The sequence below is a fragment of the Callorhinus ursinus genome, unplaced genomic scaffold (assembly GCF_003265705.2).
Source record: "Callorhinus ursinus isolate GAN/ISIS: 27379988/994484 unplaced genomic scaffold, GSC_fseal_2.0 scaffold42, whole genome shotgun sequence".
NCBI classification, from domain to species: domain Eukaryota; kingdom Metazoa; phylum Chordata; class Mammalia; order Carnivora; family Otariidae; genus Callorhinus; species Callorhinus ursinus.
The window spans coordinates 2,426,306-2,452,478 of record NW_027397104.1 but is presented as its reverse complement, the minus strand read 5'-3'; the positions used below and the strand labels follow the sequence as shown (position 1 = coordinate 2,452,478).

The following is a 26,173-nucleotide window of genomic DNA, read 5'->3' as shown; positions in this document are numbered from 1 at the left end:
GTGTCCCAATTCTTGTTTTCTCGGGGCATTAGGGTGCCCTGTAGGCTGGGGTGAGGGCTCATAAATTTAGGATCTGCTCTTCTGAGGGACAGTCCCAGCTAAGGACATCTGGAATCACATGGGGTGTCTCATGTGCCCTCCTGGGTCTCTTGACACCCTCCTCCACCCTGGGTATGTCTGATACAGCAGGCCTGGCCCCAAATGTCTCCCAACCGGTGGCTTTGTCTATACCTCTCTCCCTCCGCAAACACACACCCCTTAGCTCCTTGTTAGGACTCAGCCAGGACCCCTCCTGTGGGAAGGGTGGTCCCAACAGTCAGAGGCCTTACTTCTCCCCGGAGCTACAGCTCTCCTAGCCTGAAAGGCTACTTCCTCTGAGGGTTAATGGGTAGATACCTTCTGCCCCTCCTCCCAGCATCAAGACCATTTATTGATCTGAGATTCAGAGCCAGACTGAGTGTTTCTCGGAGTCCCCAGCTGGGCCCAGGTCTCCTAACCTGAGCTGCGGGTGAGGAGAGGTAGGGATCCAGAATCTAACTGGTGGGGAGAGGGGCAGGACAAAGCTGGGGCAGGCTGGGCAAAGGAGGCAGAACTGGGACCCAGAGAAAGGTGGCCCATCCCTCACCATTCCCCACCCCCTCCATGTACTTCTCCCCTCCCCAGGAAAAGAAGGGGCAGGAGGTACAGAAGGGTCCAGCTGTGGAGATCGCAAAATTGGATAAACTGCTGAACCTGGTGAGGGAAGTGAAAACCAAGACCTGAGGGCCTGGCCTCAGTCCCTATCCCATTTTTTGAACCCAGTGCTTGTAACCCCTGACCCTGGTACCCAAGCCCAGCCTTAGTACCCACTATGTGACCCCCACCCCTGATCAGGTCCCAGAATCTACCATCAGCGCTCTACTTCGGCCCTGGTCCCAGCACCTCACCCCAGGACTTGGCCCTCAACCATTATCCCATCCTACTTTGCACAAATAAACCGGTGTCTGGAAACTCACCCCACACCTTTATTTTTGCTACTGCAGGGCCCTCAGGAAGAGGAGGAAATCTCAGGGTAGAGCCATAGTTCCATTTATTATCCAGCAAACAGTGGGAGGACCCGAGGAGGGGCCCAGCCTGGACGCCCTCCCGTTATTGCCATGGATTCCAGTTTGCTTCCCCAACCTCAAGGGCCTGGAGGCAACTGGCCTAGGGAAAGGTAGCCCCAGTCCCTGGCCCTCAGTATGGAGCAGAGTCGAGATGGCCCTGGCCCTAGCACCAACTCATGAACCCCCACCCCAGGCCTGTACCAAGGGCCACCAGAGTGCCTCGCGGGGCTAGACTGGCTAGACTCTGGGCTGCTAGGTCCAGCTCCAGACAGGCTGGACTCTGGGTTCTGGACCCCAGGCTGGCTAGACCCTGGGATCCTGATTCCAGGCTCTGGGTGGGGCAGACTTAGGCCCCAGACTCCAGGCTAGGCGAGGGGCCTTCAGGGCTGCAGCAGGTAGCTGCCTTCATGGCTGGGCTTCTGAGGCGGGGGTGCCTTCTCAGGACAGGGGCCAGGGCTGGAGTTGGGACTGGATTCCGAGAGAGAGTCGATGTCCGCAGAGCGGGAATGGCAGGCCCAGCAGAGAATGACCCAGAGCAGCAGCAGCAAGAAGCCTACAAGGCCGTTGCAGACGATGGCAATGAGGGCCCCCTGGGAGATGGCTGCCCCCATGACAGGCAGCACCCTCAGACCAGCACAGACCACGGGGCTGGCTCGATGGCAAGGCCCATGCCGAGGCGGAACTCCAGTATAGCTGGCCTTCCAAAGAGGCTGTCCTGTCCACACACTCAGTGATTCCTGGGCAGTGGACGTCCACCTGCAGTCCTGAGCCTGTGGCAGGTAGAGAGCAGAGACAAGGGTGGTGAGGAGGGAGGGGTAGGGTGAGGCCTAGGAGGAGAGGAGTATAGAACAGAGTCCTTTCCCACATCTCTGGCTTCCCTGGCAGAGGACTCTGGGTCCCAGCAGGTCTAAATACCCCACAGAGCCAAGGCCCCCATCCTCAGGCCTGGCTCTGGGCACCTGGATGGGGGTGCGGCTACAGTGGGAAAGCTGGAGTACACATCCTGTATCTCAATCTCCTTAGAACCAGTGGGCATGGCCTGGCCCTGCCCACCAAGCTGCCAGCTCTCAAAAGCACTGCTGAGTGGATGAGACTAAGGAAGCCCCGGGCCTTCGAGGATGGGGATTGTAACCAGCACTGGTGTGGCCTGGGCGCCTCCCCCTTCTCAGGACTCCAGCCAGCCAGCCCAGGAGAGCTCCAGAGGTGCCAGCTCAGACAGAGGGAACTTTGTGGAGGCCCTGGCACGCATGTGTGGGTCTGTGTATCCAAGGCGGTGTACCTAGGTGCGCCTCTCTGTGGGACTCTCTCTCCAGGTCAGTTGTCTGTGTCTGTGTGTCTGGCTCTTAATCTTTTGGTTCCCTTGCCTCGATGTGTGCCTCTGCCTCTGCATACCCACCTCTATGTTTGTGCAGCTGTCTTTTTATGTGGCTCTCTTTTTATTTGTCTCCGTGTGTCCCCATCTCTGAGTGTGTCCCTTTTCTCTGTGTATCTCTGTATTGGTCTCTGTGATATGGGTCTCTTGTGTCTCTCGGTCTCTCTTTTCTTCCCTGCTGTGTGTCACTCTGTCCCCGTGGACGTGTCTCTCTCCCCATCTCCGTGGGGTCTGTCTCTGTAGTTCTGTGAGTCGCGTGTGTCTCTGTCTTTGTGTCTGTCTCTTTCACCCCGGCTGCGCCTCTATGTCTCCATGTGGGTCTGGGTCTCTTTATCTCTGGCTCTGGCTCTCGGTCCCCGTACCCATGGGGGGAGGCCCCCCCTTACCTGAGTTGAGCCCGGTGCGCGCCCGCGGGAGGGTCCGGGGCAGCGGGATGCTGGGTGCCGACTGAGTCTCTGGAGCCTGCGGGCGCGGGGCGGGGGGGGGGGGGCGGGAAGAGGCGGGCAGGGGCGATGTCCCCTCCCCCCGGCCCTCCCCCTCGGCCGCGCAGCCTCCGCCGGCCGCTCCCGCCGCGGCGCGACCGCGTCGGCCTCTGCCGCGGGCGGTCTGCGGCGAGCCGGCACCTCCTCTCCCTGGGGCGGTGCCTCCTCCGCGGCCGCGGCGGCTCGCTCGCTCGTTCGGCGGCGTTCGGGCGGCGGCTGCGGCCCGGGCACGAGGTTCGGGTAGGCTCGGCCGCGTTCGGCTATGTTCGGCTGGGCTCGGCTGGGCTCGGCTGGGCTCGGCTGGGCTCGGCAGGCAGCAAAAACAGCGGAGAGCCTCGCTTCCTGGGAGGCCGGCGGCCGGCGGCCGGCGGCCAGTGGCCAGTGGGGGTGGAGCCATCTCCGCGCCGCTGCCGTCATTCAATTGGCTGGCTGCGCCAGGCTCCCGGACGATTGGTCGCGCGCTGGGGTGGGGACTGGCTCGCCCCTTGTGCAGGCGTGGGGCGGGGGCGAGAGAAAGACTGAAGGGGCTGCTGGGTCTTGATCCGTCTGGAGGAAGGGGGTGGGAACGAGGCCCAACTACTTGCGGGGATGTCTTGCACCTTCAACACCTGGAAGAGCTGCACACCCAACATCTGAGAAAGGCCTCTGTACCCTCATACGTGAGGAGACGGCCCATCCATATCTGCCTCTGCCAGCATCATCCAAGGAGGAAGGCCTTGGGTCCCCATATCTAGGAAGAGACTAAACGTCCTCATCTTGGAAGCCCCCGAGACTTCTACACAACCACTCCCAGCTGGGGGTGGACTCTGCATACAGGGTCTGTATGTGGCTCTACATTCCCTGGCCCCAGGAGGTGTGAGCAGCTCTGCCCACACAAGTTCTTTGGGCCTATTTACTGAGTTCCTACCCGGTATTGGTCGCGGGTTCGTGCCTTGCTGCGCTGTTGGGGAGCCTAGGGAAGAGAGTAATGGGGTATTCCGAAAGATCGGTCAGCCGTGACTGGAACAGGACCAGGCATGACTTCATCCTAGAAGCTCCTGACTCTCTCTATCCTAGAATCTCTCCTCAGAGGAAGATCAGTTTGGGCAGAAGCCAGTCAGGTAGGCCTTCCTACCCTACCTCATAGGTCAGTGATTCCTAAGTGTTCTGAACTAGACCCTTTTCTCGTCCTACTCTACCTCTTCGCCATGGATGCTCACATCCCTAAAGCTATACCATGAAGACTCTCAGTGCTCCCAAATCCAGCATTACTTTATCTCTGGAATTCTAGCCATAGATCCAAGTGCCTTCCAGAATCGGGGCGGGGGGGTGTTGATACCTGGTTCTGCCATTTAACTAACTTTGTGATCTTGAGCAAGTGACTCACCCTCTTTTAGCCTCAGCTTCCTCATCTGTAAATTTGTTGTAGTAATAGCTACCTCTCAGGGTTGTAATTCACCAATTCATTTATACCCGACCCACCACATCTCAGCAAATGCCAACTGACATAACCCCAAGGACCATAAGGGCTAAGGGGCCCCTTCCCTCACTGCCATGAAATTCACATGAGATCCCTATAAATCCAAATGCTATCTTGAAAACAAGAAAGGGAAGGGTAAGATAATTTGAAATACTGAGTCATACTTACAGACTGTCTAAAATAAATTTTTGGACCCTACCGAGTTTACCGTAATGGATTAATTTTAGTTCCCCTGCCCCTGTTACCCAGCAGAGTGGGGGCATTGTGAGCAAGATCAAATCAGTTCTAGGAAAGAGAGGAGACTTATATTGTTGCACATCTGAGTGTAATGTGAGTGAATTTGTGACCCAGCTGCAGGAGTTCAGATTTTATCCTGGAAACAGTGGGGAGCCACTGAAGAATTTTGAGCAGAGGAGTAAATGTGATCATATCCAGAAATTAGAGGGATGATTTGGGCTGCTGGGTGGAAGGGGAGATTGAAGGCAATTGAGACAAAGGACTGAAATGATGTAGGGGAAGAGGACTGGAGAGAACAAGAGAGCACTGAGGATATTTGGGAATTACAATCGGCAGACCTTGGACACTTAGACCTACAGGATATGGGGAGTAAGAGGGAGGGGAAAGTCTGGGATAACTTCCAGGTTGGTGACTAGGGATACTGTGATTCCCTTTACTGAGATAGAAAACAGGAGAAAAGGGGTGTTTCAGCAGGGGCCTGGGGTAGTGTGTGGGGGAGATGGAGGACGATGAGTTCCATTTTAGATATGCTAGATTTGAGGTACCAATGGACACTCAAGTTGAGATGTCCCATAGACAGTTGGATAAGTACGCCTGAGGTTCAGACTGAAGACAACATTTTGTGAGTTATCAATAAATGAGTAATAGTCAAATCAGAAAAGTGGATGAGCAGGTTGCCTGTGTGGCTCAGTCGGTTGAGCTTCTGATTCTTGATTTTATCTCAGGTCATGATCTAGGGTAGTGAGATTGAGCCCCACATTGAGCCCCACGTCAGGCTCTGGAGGTATGGAGCCTGCTTAGGATTCTCTCTCTCCCTCTCACTCTGCCCCTTCCTACCCCTCTCCCTCTCTTAAAAAACAAAAATACATAATCAGATACTGAAACCTAAAAACAGGGATGCTTCAGGAATAACTGGAACTAATAGACACAAAAGCCATTAGGATCTCTCTCTACCTCTCATCTCTGTTACTTTCTGGCAGTCTCCTTCATTTCCTTCCCCTGCCCAGCCCCCACCATCCCCACCACCAGACTGGCTTCTAGTGTTTTTCTGGTCCACATAAAACACTTCAGAAAATCCCAAAGCTTAAAAATATTATTGTCTAGGCATCCAACAAGACACTGGCTTCTTTTTCTTGGTTGCAGTTTGCAAATTCCTCAGGAAGTGCTCTGATTGGCTCAGCTTAGGTAGATACTTAACTCTGGACCCCATCAACTGTGGCCAAGGGATGGATGAAGCTCAAATTGCCTAACATGGCTCACATGAAAACCCCATGAACATTGTGGCAGGGGAGGGGGTGTCCTAAGAGAAGAGAGAATGCAGAATGGCAGGTGTTCGCTGTAGTCCACCCCTTGTTTGCCCAACACACACACATTATTTTCCTACATATATATGACTCCAAAATGTCCTCACCTGCGTATTCCAACCATTCCACTATACAGATGCCAATAAATTCACCTCCTCTCTAGTGGAGGGCAGCTCAGTGACACATCTAGCTCCTGCTGCTGGGGATTATCTCATAGGACCACTGTTCGTCGCATATAAATTCTGAGTAATGTCCCTTCATGCTCCAGTTAGGTTTCTATAAGGTGTGAATATGGCTTCTAATAATCTCATTACCTTTGTTTGAATTGCCTTTGAACTACCTTTAAACCACTACCCCCCTGCCCAAAAATAACCCCCAAAACTCCTGATATCTAGCGATGGAAGAAATAAAGAACAAAATAAAAAGAAGGCTCTGTAGAGTGATCAGTAATCCAGAGCATCGTATATTTTTTGGCCATAAATGACAATGAAAATGGTGGGAATAGGAAATCTCATGACATGTTTGTTGACTCATATCTTTGGCTACAGAGTTTCTCAGTCAGCCAGTCTGCCTGCCCCAGGTTTTGCCCACGAGGTTGTGATCCCTTATCCAGTGTTCTGAGAGCCATTGTGGAGGATTTCTCTGTGGGCACTGTACTGATTAGCACTACACTTTCTGGTGGTGTTTAGGGATTATCCTGGGACTGAGCAATCACAGATCTCTGCATGTATGAGGATTGGGTGTGGTTTTATTTTCCTCCCAGATGATACAATTCTTTTAAAATTATAATCAGCTGTCTGTCAGTTTCATCTGGGGGAGAATTTGTTTTGCTAATAAATTATTCATCCTAAAGCACTTTTTCCCCCTAGTTTAAACAACTCTAGGGATGCCTGGGTGGCTCAGTCAGTTAAGTGTCTGCCTTCGGCTCAGGTTATGATCCCAGGGTCCTGGGATTGAGCCCTGCTTCGGGCTCCCTCCTCGTTGGGAAGCCTGCTTCTCCCTCTCCCTCTGCCACTCTTCCTGCTTGTGCTCTCTCCCTCTCTCTCGTTCTCTCTCCAATAAATAAGTAAAATCTTTAAAAAAAAAAAAACTCAAATCAGAATACAGTCTTACAATTAATTGCATAAAATGGTTTTTTAGCCTCTTTCCTTTTTTTAAAAAGATTTTATTTATTTATTTGAGAGAGAAAGAGAATGAGAGAGAGACAGAGAGAGAGAGAGAGCATGAGAGGGGGGAGGGTCAGAGGGAGAAGCAGACTCTCCGCTGAGCAGGGAGCCCAATGCGGAGCTCGATCCCAGGACTCCAGGATCATGACCTGAGCTGAAGGCAGTCACCCAACCAACTGAGCCACCCAGGCGCCCAGCCTCTTTTCTTCTAGTACTGTTGACCCTTAGGGGCACCAAACCCTTGCACAGTCAAAAATCCATGTATAACTTTTTTAAAAACTTTTTTTAAGTTTAGTGTTTTATAGTAATCTCTACACCCAATGTGGGGCTTGAACTCCAGACTCTGAGATCAAGAGTCACATGCACTTCCCACTTAGCTAGCCAGGTGCCCTCCATGTATAACTTCTGACTCCTCCCGAACTTAACTACTAATAGTCTACTGTTGACCAGAAGCCTTACTGATAACATAAACAGTTGATTAACACATATTTTGTATATGTATTATACAATGTATTCTCATAATAAAGCTAGAGAAATAAAATGTTACTAGTAAAATCATAAGAAAGAGAAATACATTTACAGTACTATAAAAAAAATCCACATATAAGTGGACCCATGCAGTTCAAACCTGTGTTGAGGGTCAACTGTAGTTCATAAAATTACTTGCCTCAAGTAATTGATGGAATATGAGATTTATTAAATATAGTAATTTCGTCAGAGTTCTTTTTCACAAATAATAGAATCCACCCTGGATAATTAAAACATAAAAGGGATTTGTTAAAAGATATTATTTAGCTCAGAAATGTTAGGAGGACTGGGGAAATGAATTTGAGGCTCGGTTTCTAGAAACAACACTCAAACCATACCATACAACCTGATGAGGAGACCACAGCCATTGCCTCTCCAAATACTAAGTACCAAGAGTTTAATTTGACTGCCAACTTTACAAGCTCTGTAGCATTTCTGCAGTAAGAACCAATATTGCAACCACTGGGAAAGCACCACTGTTACCACTACCACCCCCCGAAAGTGGACATTTACACTACCAGCAATAGCAGAAATTGAAGTCTTTTGTCCAACCCGCTTCCTTCCTATACCAGTCAGAATTAGGCTGGTAACAATGGTTATAAACAACCCCCAGATCTTAAAAAGATGTATTTCTTGCTCGTGCTACAGTTCTGGCATGGGTGAAGTGGGGAGGAGGAGTCTGCTCACCGTGATCACTCAGGATCACAGTGATGATGGAGGTTTCACCATCTTAGGATGATGCCTCTTTCTTTTTCTTTTTCTTTCTTTCTTTCTTTCTTTCTTTCTTTCTTTCTTTCTTTCTTTCTTTCTTTCTTTCTTTCTTTCTTTTTCTTTCTTTCTTTCTTTTTCTTCCTTTCTTTCTTTCTTTCTTTCTTTTTAAGGTTTTTTTTAAACTAATCTCTACAACCCACGTGTGGGGCTTGAACCTACAACCCCAAGATCAAGAGTCGCATGCTCTACGGACTGAGCCAGCCAGGCACTCCTATGCCACTTTCTTGATTGGAACCTTCAGCGTTTGCTGTGGTAAAGAGAGTGAGGAAAAATGTACATTGGCTCCTGCTCACATTGCATTGACCAAAACAAATCTCATGGCCATACTTAACATCAAGAGACAAAGAAGGGCAACTCTCCTGGTGCTCAGAAGGAAAGGAGAACCAGAAATATTGAACTTTAGTGATATTTACTCACTCGTATTATAGCTCACTTCCAAATCAAAGTCTCACATGGGGCCAAGTAGCAATGTCTATAAACAAGCTGCATAGGATGTTGCAAATTTTAGTTCTGACTACTGTACTAAGGAGACTGGATTTTAAAATGTGAATTTTCCCATATAGGAAAACTATTTAAAAGGTGAAGGACATCTATGAATACAACATATTTCTACTACCATAATAAATACTAGAAATTTGTAGAACCATGCTCTCTGAATCCTCAGGTTTGCCACGAAAATGCAGGAGCTGTGCAAGCTCTTGGAGCAATTTCTCTTTGTTAGCACTATGTTTTTCATAATGCTAAAAGGGCACTTTTAGTCCCTCTAACTATGCCTCTGGCTTCATGGGAAATCCTAGGCTGGAGTGACAGGGCTAGAAGCCTTTCTTCTTCAACCTGCCCTGGAATGATGCCCTTCCCTCACCTGCGTTCTAGTCAACTCACTTTACAATGAGAAGCACCATCACATTTGCCTGACAGGGTAGGGACATCCAAAATGGGTGGTCTGCAAGCAGTTAGGGGCCGACAGAGTAAGTATTTTGCTTGGATAAGGAAGTGTGTTTCAGCCTTGACCTCAAACTGCTAGAAGCTAGATCATCCTGCATCGTGCTGAATTGCAGAAGCTGAGTTATTGGCTCTTCTCCAATGTTGATGATGAAGAAATTGAGAGGTCCTAGCAATCAGGATGGTGGTACATAGGGAGAGTCCAAGACATTGGGAAGGCCTGCTTGTTGTCCCCACCCTGTCTCCTCTCCTTTTTCTCGCCAGACAAGCTTCCTATACTTCTCTAGCCCATACAAAAAAAACCCAGTTTCTGACAATTCTCAGCTTTACAGCTTAAATCCAGGTGTACCCAGCAAGATGTTGGCTCATCTCTTTCAGTTTCAGCTTCAAAATTCCCAGGGACTTGCTCTTATCAGCCTGGCTTTGGTCAGATGCCATTCCCTGTATCAGTGATCCATGGCGGGTTAGGGAGGTCATAATATGCTGGCTCCCATGATAATCATATGAGTGAAAGGCAGTTCCCACCAGAAGGGAGGGCCATCCAAACGAAACATAAAGGAGTCCACCATACTAACATTAATGGATGCAGGAGAAAAGATAAATCTGCAAAATAAATAAGGAAGTAGCTATCACAGAGGTAGAAGGAAAACCAGGAAGGAACATAGTTTCAGAGAAGCCAAGAAGGGGCAGAGGTTCAAGAAAGGGGGAGGGGTCAGCAATCCAGAATGTCAAAGAGAGGTCTAGTAGTTATAGAAAAGGGAACCAGTGGACTTAAAAGAAAGGAGGTTGTTGATTATCTTGGCAAGAAGTTGTTCCAGTGGGCAATGGACAATGGGCAATGGAGATGGGGTATGTGGTGGCCACCAGATCTGGAGTGGTTTGATGAGTAAGAAGCTGATACGATATAGATGACTCAAGATGATTATTGTTAAAAATTGGGGGGAAGGAGAATAGATACAGAAAGATGGGGAACCAGGGGAACTTTATATTCAATTTCTAAAAAAAATTTTTTTTAAAGATTTTATTTATTTATTTGTCAGAGAGAGAGAGCTCAAGCAGGGGGAGCTGCAGGCCGAGGGAGAAGCAGGCTCCCCGCTGAGCAAGGAGCCTAATGCAGGACTTGATCCCAGGACCCTGGGATCACGACCTGAGCCAAAGGCAGCCAGTTAACTGACTGAGCCATCAAGGTGTCCCCTAGAAATTTCTTATGTATTTCTTACATGGGCATGTTCAACTACTGGTGGGAAAGAACCTGAAGAAAGAATATAATTGATAGCTAGGGCGCCTGGTTGGTTCAGTCGGTTAAGCAGCTGCCTTTGGCTCAGGTCATGATCTCAGGGTCCTGGGATATAGAGAGCTGTGGTGTCGAGCTCCCTACTTAGTGGGGAGTCTGCTTCTCCCTCTCCCTCTGCCCCTCCCCCTGATTATGCTCTCTCTCAAATAAATAAAATCTTTAAAAAAAAAAGAATATAATTGATAGCTATTTTTATTAATACTGTTCATCTCCCTTGGGCTGTGCAGATCCAGGCAGGCAGGGACAGGGACAGAAGTTAAAACCTGGCAGAAGGTATGAACCACTTCAACTTTTCCTAGGCCATACTAGCAAGTAGGGCAGAGATAGAAGGTGACTGACCTCAGCATTGGGTGACCCAGGTTGGGCCCCAGGACACACCCAGGGCCCTGGGATTGCACTGTGTTCTGTGCCCAGATAGAGAGGACTTGTGTGAAGAGCAAAGGATCCCAAGGCTGGAGCCAGTCCTCAGCGGGTGGGGGTAGCGTGAGCCTAAAGCAGTCATACTCTGGGATAGGCAGCCTTGCCATGACTTTGCTCTGATTTCCTTATCTTGAAACCATGCCTATTCCTACCTTTACCCACCCACGACTCACTCCTCAGTGTCCCTGCCAAGCTGCCACCTGCTTTCTCAGATCCACTTCCCTACCTCCCATCACTCCTCAGCCACTGCCCCCACCTTCTGCTCTCATCATCCCTGGAGCTGGCTCACCAAGGTCACTTTCACCTCCTTGTCACATCCAATGAATATTTGTTAGTCCTTATCTTTGTTGACTTCTTAGCAGCAGTGAGGTTGTTGATCCCTTTTTGAAACTCCATCTTGCATTATCTTCCATGAAGCCACCCTCTCTGGGAACATTTATTCCTCCTCCTAAAACAACTATTGTTTTGTTTGTTTATTTTTTAGAGAGGGAGAGGGGGGAGGGGACGGGCAGAGGGAGAGGGAGAGGGAGAGAGAATCTCAAGCAGGCTCCATGCCCAGCGCAGAGCCCACAGGAAGCTCGCTGGATCTCACAGCCTGAAAGCAAGAGTCGGACGCTTAACCAACTGAGCCACCCGGGTGCCCCTAAAACAACTACTGTTAATCAAGCACCTAGACTCTGTCAGAGCTTTACATTCATCATAGATACCCCTCACCTGCGTGCAAGACAGGCCCATGGAACAGATGAAGGAACTGGGACTGAAGGTCATCAAGAGGTTTTCCTTCGGCCCCAGAGCATCAGTGATAGAGTCTGGATTTAAACCCTGATTTGCTGCACGGCCCTCAACTCCAGCGTTCTGTCTGTCTCCTTACCTCCCGGGCCCCTCCTCCCCATTGGGCTCTCCGCACCCACTCTCCTCTCCTCTCCTTAAGTGAGGTCCTCCTCTGCGTTATGGCTTCTGTGCCCATTTTATGCTGACAATGCCTTAGTGCTAACCCAGACCTCACCCCCAAGTCCCAGGCCAGTGTTTGTTGTTGCTGCTGCTGTTGTCATTAAGAGCTAAGATTTATGGAGTGTTTACAACATGGCAGGCACTGTGCTAATTTCTTTACATACATCATCTCATTACATCCTTACAACGACCCTATGAGGTACAAGCCTTTCCCATTTTCCACTTAAGGAAACTGAGCTGTAGAGAGATTAACCACCTTGTCCAAGGTCAACAGGAGCCCAGGTTTGTCTGACCCGAATACATTCTCTTAACTACTGACCTAAGGCCTTCTACCAAGACGTCCCAACTAGCACCTTACCCTTGACATGGCTAATCTGAGCCCATGTTCCCCTTACTTGCTGTGTGACCATAGGCAACCGATTGCGTGGAGGAGCCATGATTATTATCAACTTCCCCAAAGCCTGTCCTCCCTCTATGCTAACTAGTTCAACAAACAGTGCTACCGTCTCCCAGTCGACAGCATCGTGCAAGGCTCTTCCCTTTCCCTCCCCTCTGCACCCCACGTTAATCAAGACTTGGTGACTCTGAGCCCACTGACCTGGCCCTGGCTCTTCTCTTACCTGCTCTCAGGCCTCCTGCATCATTCATTCAAAGCACCTCTCGGCTACTGCCGCTCCTGCGTTCTCTTCCCTCCTTGCTCTCCTCTGCACGGCCTCCAGACCGTCTCCAGACATGGCCCCAGAGCGGTCTTTCCCAAACACAAATCTGACCAAGTCTCCCCAGCTCCCAGAGCCCTCTGACTCTCAGTAGAAAGCCCCGAACCTCAGCCCCCAGTCCTCTGCGGCCCCAGCTCTCACCTGGCCCACTACTGACCATAGGAGGGTCCTCACTACTCCTGCCCTTCCCTCCCATCCTGCCCCTGCCCTCCCCCCCGCCCAGGGGTAAGGGGTGTCTTCTGCCTCTTCATAGTGCCTCCCACAACTGGTATGTGTTTTTCCTGTGACACTGAGCCCAGAGGTTGGTGTGTTCAGGTGTGTAAAATTGGTAAGTTTCTCTAATTTATAAAAATGAAATCTAGGGGCGCCTGGGTGGCTCAGTCAGTTAAGTATCTGCTTGTGGCCCAGGTCATGCTCCCAGGGTCCCAGGACTGAGCCCCACATCAGGCTTCTTGCTTGGCGGGCAACCTGCTTCTCCCTCTCCCTCTGCCCCTCTCCCTCTGCCACATGCTCTCCGAGGCTCCCTTTCAAATAAATGAAATCTTAAAAAAAAAATGAAATCTATGGTTACACAACAATATGTAACAAGATAATTAATACCTCAGGGGCGCCTGGGTGGCTCAGTCAGTTGAGCGTCTAACTCTTGATTTCGGCTCAGGTCACCATCACGGGGCCCTGGGGTTGAGCTCCACATTGGGCTCTGAGCTCAGCAGCGTCTGCTTGAGGATTCTCCCTCTCCCTCTGGCCACCCCCCCGCCACCCCTGCTCGCATGCCTGTGCTCTCTCTGAAGTAAATGGATAGGTCTTTTAAAAATATGTATACATAATTAATACCACAAAACCATACACTTAGAAATGGTTACAATGGTAAAACAAAGCAAAACTAAATGTAATTCCTTTCCTAGGTCTTTGCTTCTAGAGCTAGTGGTAAGGTCATCTTGGGAGAAACCCCTCACCCTTCCTCCCCAGCTGTGCAAAGAGGTCCTGGGGACCTGAGCCTGGGTATTTTATGTTGTGATTCACATGGTCTCTGCTGAGATGTCCAGTTTGGGAGCTCAATAACCAGGGTCCTGCCTTCCCAAGCTTACCCTGCCCCCACTCGTAAGGCACTGTTAGGGAGTGTTTGTGTGTCCTACCTGCTCACGCAAACACATGAATTTAATTGAGGGAAAGCAACAGATGAAGAGATCCCCTCTTCATTTGGGAGTACTCTCTGGATTACTTTGGCCCCTCTCCTTAGCATAATCCCCTGAAGAAGCTTAAGCTTCCAGAAGGCTAGAGTCAGGAAGAAGTCTGAAGTTGACTCAGCCTTGGACCTGCGATGCTCACCCCAAGAGACAGGGAGAAAAAAGGCCCAGCCTTCTGCCTCAGACAAGAAAGGGAACAATGTACTGGAACAAAACTCCATTAACATCTCAGTAAGTTATCCCTGCACACCAACTCCTGCCTCAGGCCATCAAATCCCTTGGGGGCAGAAATCAGACACACTAATACACAAACACACCACCCACAAAGCAGAGGCACACATACATACAAGCAAAGACACATGTACACAGGAATAACAAGCCTACCCAGACCACAGGCATGCGCATGAAAACATCCATACAGAGTTACGCTTGTCTTATACTCACTACACACATACTACATATCCAGGAAATACACACAAAGAGGTTCACAGGTCTCCATAACATACATGTGTACACACACACACACACACACACACACACACACAAGCATGAAAGTAAACCTGCTGACAGACTCACAACAGGTGTGTGTTTTGAACCAAGGAATAAAGAAGGAAGTCTGAGATAAAGACACAGCTCAGTTTTCTAGAGATTGAAAGGTATGTGTATGTGGAGGACAAGTTGGTGGGAGAGAGAGCCAGGTAGTAATAGGGAAGGGAGAGATCCTAACACCAAGGGAATAGAGTAGTGGTTAGTTATGTGGTACCAACTACTCACCTAGCCCTCATTTATTTATCTGTTAGCTTAATGGTTACCAGCTGGGTCCTCTGCTCGGCTAGGTAGGCACAGAGGGCTGAGCCCTGCTCTGCTGGCACCTATGCCCAGCCTGGGAGGGAGACCTACCCGTGGGCAACCATAACGCAGAGTGGGGAGTGCTGTGAGGGGGGATGCAGCAGTGGAAGGTAGGCAAGGTCAGGGAAACTTGAATGGAATATTGACCAAGTGGGAGCTGGGGGGATGAAAGAGATGGATGGGGAAGCCAAGGGAACAGTGCATAGGAAGGTGTATTAGTTTCCTGTTGCTATTTTAATCAATTCCCATAAATTTAGTGGCACCAAACAACACAGATTTATTCTCTTACAGTCTGAGGGTCAGAGGTCTGAAATCAGTCTCACTGGGCTAAAGTCAAGGTGTGGGCAGGGCCAGTTCCTTCTGGAGGCTCGGAGATGAGAATTAATTGCCTTTTCGGCTTCTAGTGGCTGCCTGTATTTGTTGGCTTGTAGACCCCTCCTCCATGTTCCAGTTTCCCATTCCATCATCCAATCACCTCATCTTTGACCCTAACTCCTGCCTCTTTTCTATGGTTGTGATTACATCAGGACTACCTGATAATCCAGGATAATCTTCCCATCTCAAGAGCCTTAACTTAATCACAGCTGCAAAATCCCTTTGCCATATAAGCACACTCCTAGGCTCTGGGAATTAGGATGTGGATGTATTTGGAGGCCGTTATTAAGCCTACCACATATTATCTCACAATCTCCAAACATCCTCTAATAGGAATCTTGCTGTCCCCAGATTGTAGATGAGAAATCTGAAGTTCAGAGAGGTTAAGTGATTTACCTTAAAACAAAAGAAACAGATTTACCTTGGGGCGCCTGGGTGGCTCAGGTGGTTAAGCATCTGCCTTCGGTTGAGGTCATGATACCAGGGTCCTGGGATCGGGCCCCAGATTGGGCTCCTGGCTCAGTGGGAGGCCTGCTTCTCTCTCTCCCTCTGCTTCTCCCCCAGCTCATCTCTCCCCCTTCCCTCTCTGTATTTCTGTTTCTCAGATAAATAAATAAAATCTTAAAAAAAAAGGATTTACCTTAAAACAAAAGAAATAGATTTACCTTAAAAATAAATGGTCTTTTTAAAAAATAGACTGAAAAAGAAGATACATGCTTATTTAAAAATTGTAAGTCATACAAAAAAATACAAAGAAAAATGCATCATATCACTGAAAGTCTCACCACCCAGAAACGGTCAGTATTAACATTTGGTGAGCATAATGTGTTGGGGTGGGGGCAGAGAGTGAAGAGAAAGGTGTGTAAAGAGAGGTAGAAAAATTATACAAGAATGGGACATACTACAGAAGCTATTTTTTTTTAACAAAACATATTTTACTTGAATTTAATTGAGGGAAAGCAACTCAAGTGAAAATGAGAGAATGCTGAACTGCAACTAAATATTTCTTCACCTCCAAAAATATTCATTCCTAAAAGACCCCTCTCAAGAAAAACAATTTTGATTAAGGGGTTGGAGTAGGATTTGTATCATTATGTGTCGGTTTTATAAGCCATTAGTTGCTCGCAACTATGAAGGAAAATGCGAGTAGTACTTCTGCTCTCCCTCCCACCCCTTCTCCCCAGATTATGTTGCCAATTATCTAACTTTATAAGGTTGTATATTTACATTCTGTCCTGCAACTGAAATTCCCAGTTTAATCTTAACCTAAAGGGAATTGCTGTTCACCACCAGTCCTTTTACCACAACTCTCCCTTCCTCAGCTCCCTATTTTGACTAACCTCTTGGCTGACTGGATTTTGTCACTGTGTAGTTTTTTTGTTTGTTTTCTCAGAAGGGCTCATGGGGTCTCTATCCCCAAAGTCATGACTGAGATCAACCACTTTGTTGGTTATGCTTTGGGGTAATACTTGTTTACCCTCAGAACTTCATAGATATTGCTTTGTCACTTTGGTTTGTGGAATGTTATGTTGGAGAACATCTACAATCAGCCTGAATTTGTCACCATACATGACTTGCTCTTTCTGCCTGGGTTCCTGAAGTACTCTTATTTTATCTTCAGAGTTTAGCAACTAAATCAGTGTCTTAATGTCCATTATTCTGTATCCATTCTTCTGCCATAGGCTGTTCATTTTCTGTCTGGATATTCAGTTCTTCCTTAATTTCAGGGAAAGTTTTTCTGTACGTCATACCTTAGTATCTTTTTCTGTCCCATTTTTGGAACCTCTCCGTTAGGGCAGCCAACAATCAGGCTTATGGTAGCTTGCCTTTGTCCTATTAACTTCACTCTAATTGCTTTAATATCTTCAAATTTCTCATCATGTTTACTTTCAGGATCTCAAAGCCTTTCCTACAAATTACTTTGATTTTCAGCCATATCTATTCTGTGTTGTTACTGTTAGTCTTATATCTGTAATGGTATTGTTTTGGTCCTTTACTATTTTTCCTCAGTTCTATAATCTCCCTTTTCATTTCATTCTGTTGTTTTATCATCTTGTCTTTGAGTTCTTGTTCTCTGGATTTCATACTATTGTTAAGGCCTTCTGTAACAGGAAGAACCTGCCAGGAGTTTTTTATTCCTTTGGTTTTCTTCTAGACTGGGTTCTTCCTGTATTTTCTGCATCCTGTCTTCCTTGTTCCTTTCCTGCCCCTCCCCCCTTCCCCCCCACCCCCGTTTCCCTTCTTTACTTCCTTCCCACCTGTATTGTGGCTATGATCCAAACGCCTAAGGGCCACGCCATTACCTTTCCACTTACGACTATCTACCATGGCTCACAGGTAGGACACCTCTCCTTGCTCTGGAGTGTGGGACCTTGAGCCCCTTCCCAGCTGGACCAATTTATCCACCCCTGGGAGCTCTGCTTTGAAAGCTGGCTATTGCTTTCAAACTTACCCACCCCATTTCTGTGCCCTGAGGGTGGTTTGGCTGCGGCTACCTGTTGACTTTGATGGGGCCAGGCGCTGTCTCTCCTCTGAGGCCCTCTTAGAGGTGGGGCATATCCCATCCTATAGACTTAGACTTGTTCCCCCAACCTCACGCCTGTACTCTGGAGGTTGCCAAGCCACGGCAGCTCTTCTTGCCTCTCCTGAGGTCTCACGGAGGAACACAGGGGCTTCTACTTACAAAAGGCTTTTCCCGAGACTTTTCCTAAGGCTACCTACTCACACAACAATCCATGTTCCTCAGATTAGAGGATGTTAGTGAAAATGGTTGGTATTTGGACTCATCGTTTCTCAATGCTCCTTTTGGGCATGGGGTTAGGAGACATACCACTCCCTTGGTGCACCATTATCCTCTGTTACTTTCCTTGGCTACCACATTTTAAGGTTTATAAAAAGAATTTGCGAGTTGGGTTGGACTTGAGTTTGTAGCAGCATTTTTGTTTTGGTTTGGGCTTTTGTTCCTTTTGTTAGTCAAGGGTAGGATGGGGTAGAGGGATTATGTGATGGCTTCACTTTGCTTCCTAACCCAGAGAGCCCATCCTTGCCTTGTCCATACTTCTCCCCTCAGACCCCTCCTTTGGCAAGAACCTCGCAGCCCCTAGCACTTTCAGATCCCTGGAGGGAAACAGGCCCGTAGGACTAGGCCTTAGGACAAAGTGGGTGTTCGGCCCATGGCAGAGGGACGGAAAGGGGGCAGCACCAGGGGGGCCTCAGTGCTTCACAAGACAGCATCCAGGCAGGGCACGGGACGGGAACCAAGGCATGGAAGTAGGGCAGACAGGAACAATGATTGGAGAATGGGGGAGGGGGCAGGGGTGGGCAGGGGTGGGCAGGGGTGGTATCTAGCTGGAGGAATGCCAGCTGAAGGGGGCAGGAGGAGAGAGGCTGGAGAGTAGGGAAGGCAGGGCCTAGGCATGCAGTCTGGTCTGGGGGCTGCCCGTGTGTGTGTGACCAAAGCATTTAGCTCTTGGACTCTCAGGGAATAGTATAGAAAGCCAGGGTAGGTACAAGTAGGGAAGCCTAGTTCCTGTCTCTCCTCATCTCAGCCCCTCCCAAGGAAACTTCTCTGCCCCACTTATATTGCCTCCCTGTCCCTGCGTCCCAAGGATGCCTTTGCTCTCTTCCCTATAGCCACAGGTAAGGCCTCAGCCATGGCCACACTAGACACCATCACAGGCTACATGCTAACATACCACGGATGTGCCCCTGGTCACCTAGTCACACAAAACCATAACTGTGTGGTTGTATACCACCACCACAAACCTGCAGACAATGGCCCAGTGACACATGATACTGAAGGTACACTTTGCACACAGCTCTGCACTGTCTTGCTCCCTTCTGGGGCCTTTGCCTCTGATTCTCCTGAGAGCTTGCTCTGCCCCCTGGTGGCCACTCCCCTAGCCACTGCCCTTCTGGAAGGACCCTATTATCCACTCCCTTATGGGCCTGGTGCCTGCCCAAAGAAGCTTCCAGCCTTAAACAGCCTCTCCCCTCAGACTGGCACTGTCAAACCAGGCCCCTTCAGATCCACTCGCCCACAGATTGACTTTCCCATCAGACCAGCACTGTTAGGCAAGGCCTTCTCAAATAGGGTTACCAAGAGTCCCAGTTTGCCTGGGACTGAGGGATTGTCCAGGACTTGAGATATTCAGTGCTAAAACTGAGAGTCCCAGGCAAACTAGGAGTAGTTGGTGATCCTGTTCTCAGACCTGTGTGCCTTCCGAGTGGTCTTTCCTCAGACTGGACCCTTCAGAAGCTCTCTTGATTAATCTACCCCCTCTCAGATTGGCCCTTCCAACTGAGATCTCTATAGCAGCATTTCCCAGACCAGCCTCCCCTCAGACAAATCCTTTCACACTGGCTCACTCACCTTCAGGTTAGCCCTGCCCCACTGGAGTACCCCTGTCAGAAAAGTTCTCCGCCAGCCTCTCCTCATGCTGGCTCCATCAGACTCCCCTCCTCAGACCTCCTTCCTCTCTGCCCTCATCTGAGGAGAGGGAAGGGTGTGAGGATTACACCCCAATCTTTTCTGCCCCCCAAGCACTCCATTCTTTCCATGTAAGATGAACTTCCCCAGAGTCCCAGTCTAGGGAGTTAATGAGCTCACCCACTGGCTCTGGGGAGTTCGCAGGGCCAGAGGCTGCCCCCGGATTCCTGCCTCCTGTCTCCCGACCACCTTCCTCTCTCCTGGCTGGCTGCTGGAAGATGTGGGGTGTGTCAGCTACCAGCCGCCTGCCCCGGAGCAGGAGTGAAGGGCAGGCAGGTGGCCGAGAGGGGGCAGCAGAAGCCAGGACAGTCCCTAGCTCAGGCCAAAGCAGCGCTGTGGCCACAGGCTGGGGTCTGGACCAGGGCAAGAACACAAAGAGGGAGGCAAAGAGAGCGAAGCGCTGACAGAGTCAGGAAAGAGGAACAGAGACACAGATGGGGTGGGGATCCATGAAGAGCCGGAGAGACACGAGGAGACTGAGATGGGGGTAGACACACAGAGACAGGGAGGAGGACAGAAGAGGGAAGACTGAGGGAGGAGACAGAGAGAGACAAACAGGGATGGAGACAGAGACAGGAGATAGAGACGTACGCGGGAAAGGAGACAGGATAGAGACAGAGAGAAACACAGGATAGGAACCAGGACAAAGACAAGTTCAGGGATAGGAATGGGACAGAGACTGATGGAAATGGGTTCAGTGAGAAGAGGATGGGGGCAGAGACAAGTCAGCCTTATAGGAATGGGGCGTATAAGAAGGCCCCCATCTCCAGTGCCCCTTGGGGGAGCAACGAGAACTAGTGAGCCACCATACACATTGGGCCTGGGATCCCAGCCTCCCCTGGCAGCCCCCCTCAGCAGTTTCCATTTTCTGGGATCTGATTTAGCTTTAAGAATTGATGTCTATACTTACCCCAGCTCCCCAGAACCACCACGGGAAATAATGACGCGGAAGGACAATACTTGGAGGCAGCAGCGGACAGCACTCTAAGACCCTCCAAAGCGAGCAGCCTCTGTGAGGTTGAGGGCCAAGACGCCCAAAGAGGAATGACCACCCCCAGGCCCAGGCCCGTCAGAGGCAATGACACTGGCCCTCCAGCCACCTTGGCACTTAGGACAGGGCTGGGTCTCTCTCTCTTGAGGTTGGGGGCAGGGAGATGCCGCAGGCCTCTCCGCTGGCCTCTGAGGCACCAGCAGGCCCCCTCCCCTCTTTCTCCTCCCCAGACCCCACATAATTGCTTTCCCATGTTGCTAATGGAGGCCAGATTGCTGATGCCCAAGCCCTGGGTGGGCGGTGGGTGGGTCAGGGCTGACCAAGGTTCTCAAGGCAGGAAAGCAGCACAGGCTGGAGACCTCTGAGCTTTAGCCCCACTACCACAGAGACAGGGAAGCGGGAGGCTCAGACCCACCCCAGGAATACAATGTCCTTGGAAAGAGTTGGTGCTGCCTGCTCTGTCCACTCCTGCTGAACCTGGAATACAGGTTCAGGCTCAAGCCACATCTCACAGAAACCAAACAGGCAAATCAGGGGTCCAGGGTCCAGAGGGAGGTCCACAGCCACTTCTCTGTATGTCCAATCATGGGAGCCTCTTCCTGGAATGAGGAGTCATGCATTCCCCTAGCTGGGGCTACTCAGCTTGAAAAGCCCCTCTACCCTGACATCAGCCCTTTTGTTTTCCATGAGATCTCCCACCTGGAACACCCCCTCTCCTCCTGTAGTGCCTGGCCTGGAAGAGAGCCAGCCACCTTCCATCTGAGCCCCTCACCCAGCCCCAAGCCCTGTCCAGGCCTAACTCATCAGTGCTTGAGGCAACGTGGATCCCTCCTCCCAGGGGCACAATCCCAGGCAGGCCTGGTGAGACCAGCAAGGAATGTCCATTTTCTGACCCTGGTCTGAAGAAAAGGGTTTGAATTGGGGTGTGTGTGTGTGTGTGTGTGTGTGTGTGTGTGTGATCACAGGATGAGTGGCTTAGTGCCAGGTGTGGCACTCAGCACCTGCTGTGGGGAGTGTTCGCGCAAGTCAGTGTATTCGTGCCTCTGACTTCATCTCTCTCTCATCCCAGCCACTCAGAGCAAGGCCAAGCCTGGCTCCCCAGGTTGGGGTTCTGGTATAATCCTTTGCTCCCACCCCCAAGGCCAGTGGCCCCAGACCTAGGCATCCTCAGCTAAGGAGCTGCAGTGGCCCCCCCCACTGTGGTAGAAGGTGCAGTGGCTTCTACAAGGGGGCTGGACCTGAGCAGGCGTGCCTCCTCTGAGGAGAAACCAAAGGGACCTTGGAATCCCAGTTTGAGGACTGGAAGGGTGTGGGCAGGGTACAGAACTAGACCAAAAACTGGGTACTCTGGAACACCAAAGCCTGCTCTTCTCCGGCTCACACTGAGTCTCAACTGTAATCTAACCCTGGGGGTAAATCTTGTTTCACATTTCCAGTCCTGAAACACAGGCCCAGTTCCTAGTCACGTACCCAAGTGGCCTCCTTCAGGCAGCCTCCCGCCCTGCCCAGGCCCAGTACACTCTGCCCTCTGAGCCTTATAGCCTAGCTGAGCCCCAGGCCTGACCTCCTAGAGCCACTGAACTGTGTCTGAACTGCATGACGGGGATGACCACCCCCCGTACCCCAAAGATGAAGTCTGGCCTCCTCACCTTCTTGCATCTCTGCCCCTATGGCTAAAGCCTAGGCTTTCCTGGAAGGCAGTTCTGGAGATGACTCTTGACAGGCCTTTCCCCTGTCAGGATTCAGCAGCCTCCAGGACTGACTGGACATCCCCGTGTGGGACCTGCCTCACTGGGACCCCTCATTCCCCACAACTCTGCCCCTGGCCTCCAGGGGGCCTTCTCCTCCAAAGAAGCAGAAAGCCCCACCCCCAGACACATCTGCCTGAGAGCTATACTGCGTCTCCCCATCTATATGGAGAGAGTTGTCTCTCTCCAACTAGAATTTCTTCCCCCCTCCACGGCTAGAAGGGGAGGGATCCTTGGAAGAAGGGTACCCTCCCAAAGTGAGTCTGTTCCAAGGACTCATGAAATGGTGACGTTTAATGAGAACCCCCCACCCTCCCACCCCTGTATATACATCTATAAAAAATTCAAATACAGCAAGTTACCATTGAGTCAGACTAGAAGGGACTGACAGGGCATTAAATACCGTGGGGTGGGAGCAGGGAAAGGGGAGGGTCGTACAAAACAGGGACAGGTGGGGGAGTGAAAAGTGTGGGCGCTGGGGGGAGGGGGATGGCTGGGCCCCCCCAGCGTCAGGAGCTTATAATCTGATGGTGGCAACAGAGACCCTGGGACAGACAGGAGGCTGGGGCAGGAGAAATTATGGATGTGAGGGGCTCCCCTCAGACCCCCCCCAAGGGCTCCTGGGAGTGGCTGGCATTGGAGGGTCCAGCCCGAGGGGCCAGGGTGGGGGTGGGGGGTCTTTGGTGGGTGGGTTAGCTGCAGGGTCCTCCTCTTCTGAGGGCGGGAGGAGAGCCAGCATGGTGTGGCAGGGCTAGGGGGCGGCAGGCCCGGGCCTGCCGGGGTCTCTACAAATTATGTTTGAAGAGAATGCAGAAGGTCCTCCCGCCCGTGTGCAAAATAGAAACTGGGGTCTGCGGGCTCAGCTCCGGCCTCCTGGTCCTCTGCAGGTGCGCTGGCATGTCCTCACGGGGTGCCGGGCTCTGGGGAAACAGGGCAGGGGGCTGTGAGGGATGACGGTGGGTGGGGGTCCCCTCGGGCTCCCCTCTGTCACCCCACCTCACTTGACTTACCAGATCAGGAGACTGTTGGCAGTGGCGGCAGCAGCCAGGGCCAGAGTTATGGGGACACTGATCAAGAAGGGGGCTGAGGGTCCTCCGCCGCTGCCCAGTTCCCCAGGGTCACAAATCTTCGTGGTGGGTGGAGGTGCCAGTGAACTGGTGGTGCTGGTCGTGGTCTCTGGGGAACATGGGGGGGAACTCAGGGCAGGGCCAGGGCTGCAGTCAACCCAGATCTGGGGGGTTCATGAGGCACACTGTTCCTGCTCCCTGTGTTAGACCGGTACTGCCTCCCCCATCAGAGAGCCCCTGCTTCCTCTCTCAGACATGTCCTGCCTCCCCCATCAGGCAGATCCTGCTTCCCCATGGCTCACGGATGACCCCTCCACCCCACGGCCCCTACCAAGAATGTCCAGACAGCAAGGATGAGGCACAGCTTGGTCAGGACAGACAGACAGGAGTGTGGCGGCCACAGAGTGCCTGCGGCAGAGGCTCTAAGGCTCTGAGTCCTGGGAGGGGTGGGAAGGCGCAAGATAGAGCCAGGCAACAGCGCAGGCCCACTGAGAGAACAGGGGGTCGGGGGGGGGCTCACCCGGGGCCTGGGCCTCAGTGGTGAGGTGTCGTGGCTCCTCAGTCCAGGGTGTGGCATGAGCGGCCACGCTCCAGTCACTCCACGTCCCAATCTCATTGTCCTTGGCCGCCACCTGGATGATGTACTCCTTCCCGGCATAGGCGTCTGTGATGGTGTGCGCTGTGCCGTCTGACAGCTCTACCTGCAGCCAGACCGCGGGATAGGGGTGGGGCCCCGGGGGTCAGGAGAGTGAGGCACCCCCAGAGGAACTGAGAACACTGCCGGGGAGAGAAGAGTGAAGACCCTCCCCCCCCCACGGAGGAAAAGAGAGCTTCCTGGGGGGAGAGAGAGAGGATATTGAGAATATTCCTGAAAGAGGGTAAAGACATCTCGGGGAGGAGACCCCGAGGGAGGGAAGAGGATCCTGAAGGAGAGTAAGAAAATCTTTACGGAGACCGGAAGCACCCCCAGGGGAGCAGAAGGAGGACTGTGCTCAGTGTCTCACTCTGCTGTCATCCCAGCTCCCTCACAGTACCCAGCCTAAGCCCTGATCTCAGTCCCTCCCTGGAGGTGACAAGAGTAACAGGGTAAGAGAAGAGATGGTGATGTGCTTAGAAGGAAGGTTATAAACACAGACGTGGAGCTAGGCTGCCTCAATCCAGGTTTTAGCTCCATCCCCTCTCAGCCGGGTGACCAAGTTCCTTAACCTCCATATGCCTTGCTGTCCTGATCTGGAAAATGGCATTAATGATCTCACAGGAGTATAATGAGGACTCGGGCACATGGTAAGCACCAAACACACTTCAGCCAGCTCTGTCATCATCAGAGCCTGGCTTCCCAGATGCCCAGTGCACCCACCAGCCTAGCCCCCACTGAGCCTCCCACTCAGGAAGGCCTCAGTATGGTTATCACCCTGCCTGAGGCAGAAGGGGCTGGGGGTGGGGGCAGCTCCCAAGCAGCAGGACAGCAGGACAGCTGCTCCATTTCCTCCTGGAGGCATCGCCACCCCACCCCTGCCCAGGCCAGCCCTATTCTGCTGGTCTCCCCCACCCTTCAGGCTGGCCTGCCTGTCCAGCGCCCCTCCCAGTCCCAGGCTGGGCTCTGGTTCATCTCAGCGGCACCCGCTGCCTCATTAAGCCTCCTCGTAAACAGGGGCAGCCGGCAAGGGCGGAGGAGGGGGCTGCTCTGGGCCACGTCTGGCTTCAGGGCTTTTTTGGTCCCTGTTCCAATCTTCCTTCCCGGAAAACCGGGTCTGCGCTACCTACCCGACAGGCTGTGAGTACATGCACGCATGTGTATGTGTATTCATGTGTGTGAAGATGGGTCTAAGTAGAGCAGGAAGCCCCTCCAATAACCTCCCCCGCTCCCACCACTATCTGTGGCCCTGAGGTGGAGACACTGGTAAAGGTCAGGGTCAGGGTGAAAGTCATTTAGGGCCCAGACCTGGGCTCAGTCAGTCCTACTCCCAGCCCTGGAAGATCGGTGGACCCCACAGACTCTCCTCCCCTGGAGCTGGGGCCTAGCTCCTCCTCTGGTCCCCTATACCCTTTTGCCCTCCAAAGACCCCCTCTGGCTGAGTAGAGAGGGAGAGAGCTATGGAGAGATCAAATTACCACCTCATTGGTGGGCTTATGGTGGGCACCATACCCCTCCAGAAAGGTGGCCCAGGAGCCCAATGCTTTCCTGGCAGCCACATCTAGGCTTGGGCCCTTCTTTCTAGGTTGTCACTGATCCCTTAATCCACACCCTTAAGAGAATGGCTCCCCAGTTGGCAGGAATTCTCTAGTAGCTGGCATCTGCCTAGCCTCAGAGTCCTCCATCCAGTAGGCCGCAGCACATGTCAGACACGCCCTCCAGCCTCCCTGCTGAGTTAGGGCCTGAGCAGAAGATGCAGGGAACCCATGCTGGGTCCCAGTACTTGCTTCACCTTGTCCATGCTGAGATAGCCCCTGCCAGACCTCATGGTGCCCATTCTTGTCAATCCTGGCCTGTAGCTTTCATTTCCCCCCTGAAAATCCAAGTGATGTTTTTCTCTGCTCTCCCCTCTGTACCACCTCCCGATCATACACCTGCTTCTCTCCAACATAAAGAATTAGGGAGAGTAGATTCTATTCAGAGCAAAATTCAAGTTCAAAAGAGCCATAAATTGAGCCAACTCCAATGTCAATGAGATATGGAACAGGGCAAGCATGTGCCACAGGTCATACATGTTCTTAGCACAGAGTCCTCGTATTTTGCTCT

General features: G+C 51.2%; 3 protein-coding genes across 9 annotated transcripts in view; 1 reads left to right on the top strand and 2 right to left on the bottom strand.

Moving 5' to 3' along the window:
- DNAI1 (dynein axonemal intermediate chain 1) overlaps nt 1-994 on the top strand; it is a 64,702-nt gene extending 63,708 nt beyond the window's left edge. For all 3 annotated transcript variants that reach the window (XM_025853019.2, XM_073881438.1, XM_025853018.2), the window contains one exon: nt 664-994. In XM_025853019.2, the coding sequence (XP_025708804.1) occupies nt 664-762 (99 nt within the window). In that variant the 3' untranslated portion in view covers nt 763-994. The remainder of the gene's footprint in view (nt 1-663) is intronic.
- Nucleotides 995-1,041: 47 nt separating this feature from the next.
- ENHO (energy homeostasis associated) lies at nt 1,042-3,114 on the bottom strand. The gene is made up of 2 exons (XM_025852970.2): nt 2,844-3,114; nt 1,042-1,855 (listed from the first exon to the last, which is right to left on the bottom strand). The coding sequence occupies exon 2, from the start codon at nt 1,694-1,696 to the stop codon at nt 1,466-1,468; it is 231 nt and encodes a 76-aa protein (XP_025708755.1). The 5' UTR covers nt 1,697-1,855; nt 2,844-3,114; the 3' UTR covers nt 1,042-1,465.
- Nucleotides 3,115-22,692: 19,578 nt separating this feature from the next.
- CNTFR (ciliary neurotrophic factor receptor) overlaps nt 22,693-26,173 on the bottom strand; it is a 38,151-nt gene continuing 34,670 nt past the window's right edge. For all 5 annotated transcript variants that reach the window (XM_073881442.1, XM_025852978.2, XM_073881440.1 and 2 more), the window contains 3 exons: nt 23,954-24,134; nt 23,377-23,542; nt 22,693-23,286 (listed from right to left, as the gene is read on the bottom strand). In XM_073881442.1, the coding sequence (XP_073737543.1) occupies nt 23,286; nt 23,377-23,542; nt 23,954-24,134 (348 nt within the window). In that variant the 3' untranslated portion in view covers nt 22,693-23,285. The remainder of the gene's footprint in view (nt 23,287-23,376; nt 23,543-23,953; nt 24,135-26,173) is intronic.

What these genes read in the sequence shown, in the direction of transcription:
- ENHO (XM_025852970.2), bottom strand. Translation starts at nt 1,696, where the DNA reads ATGGGGGCAGCCATCTCCCAGGGGGCCCTCATTGCCATCGTCTGCAAC.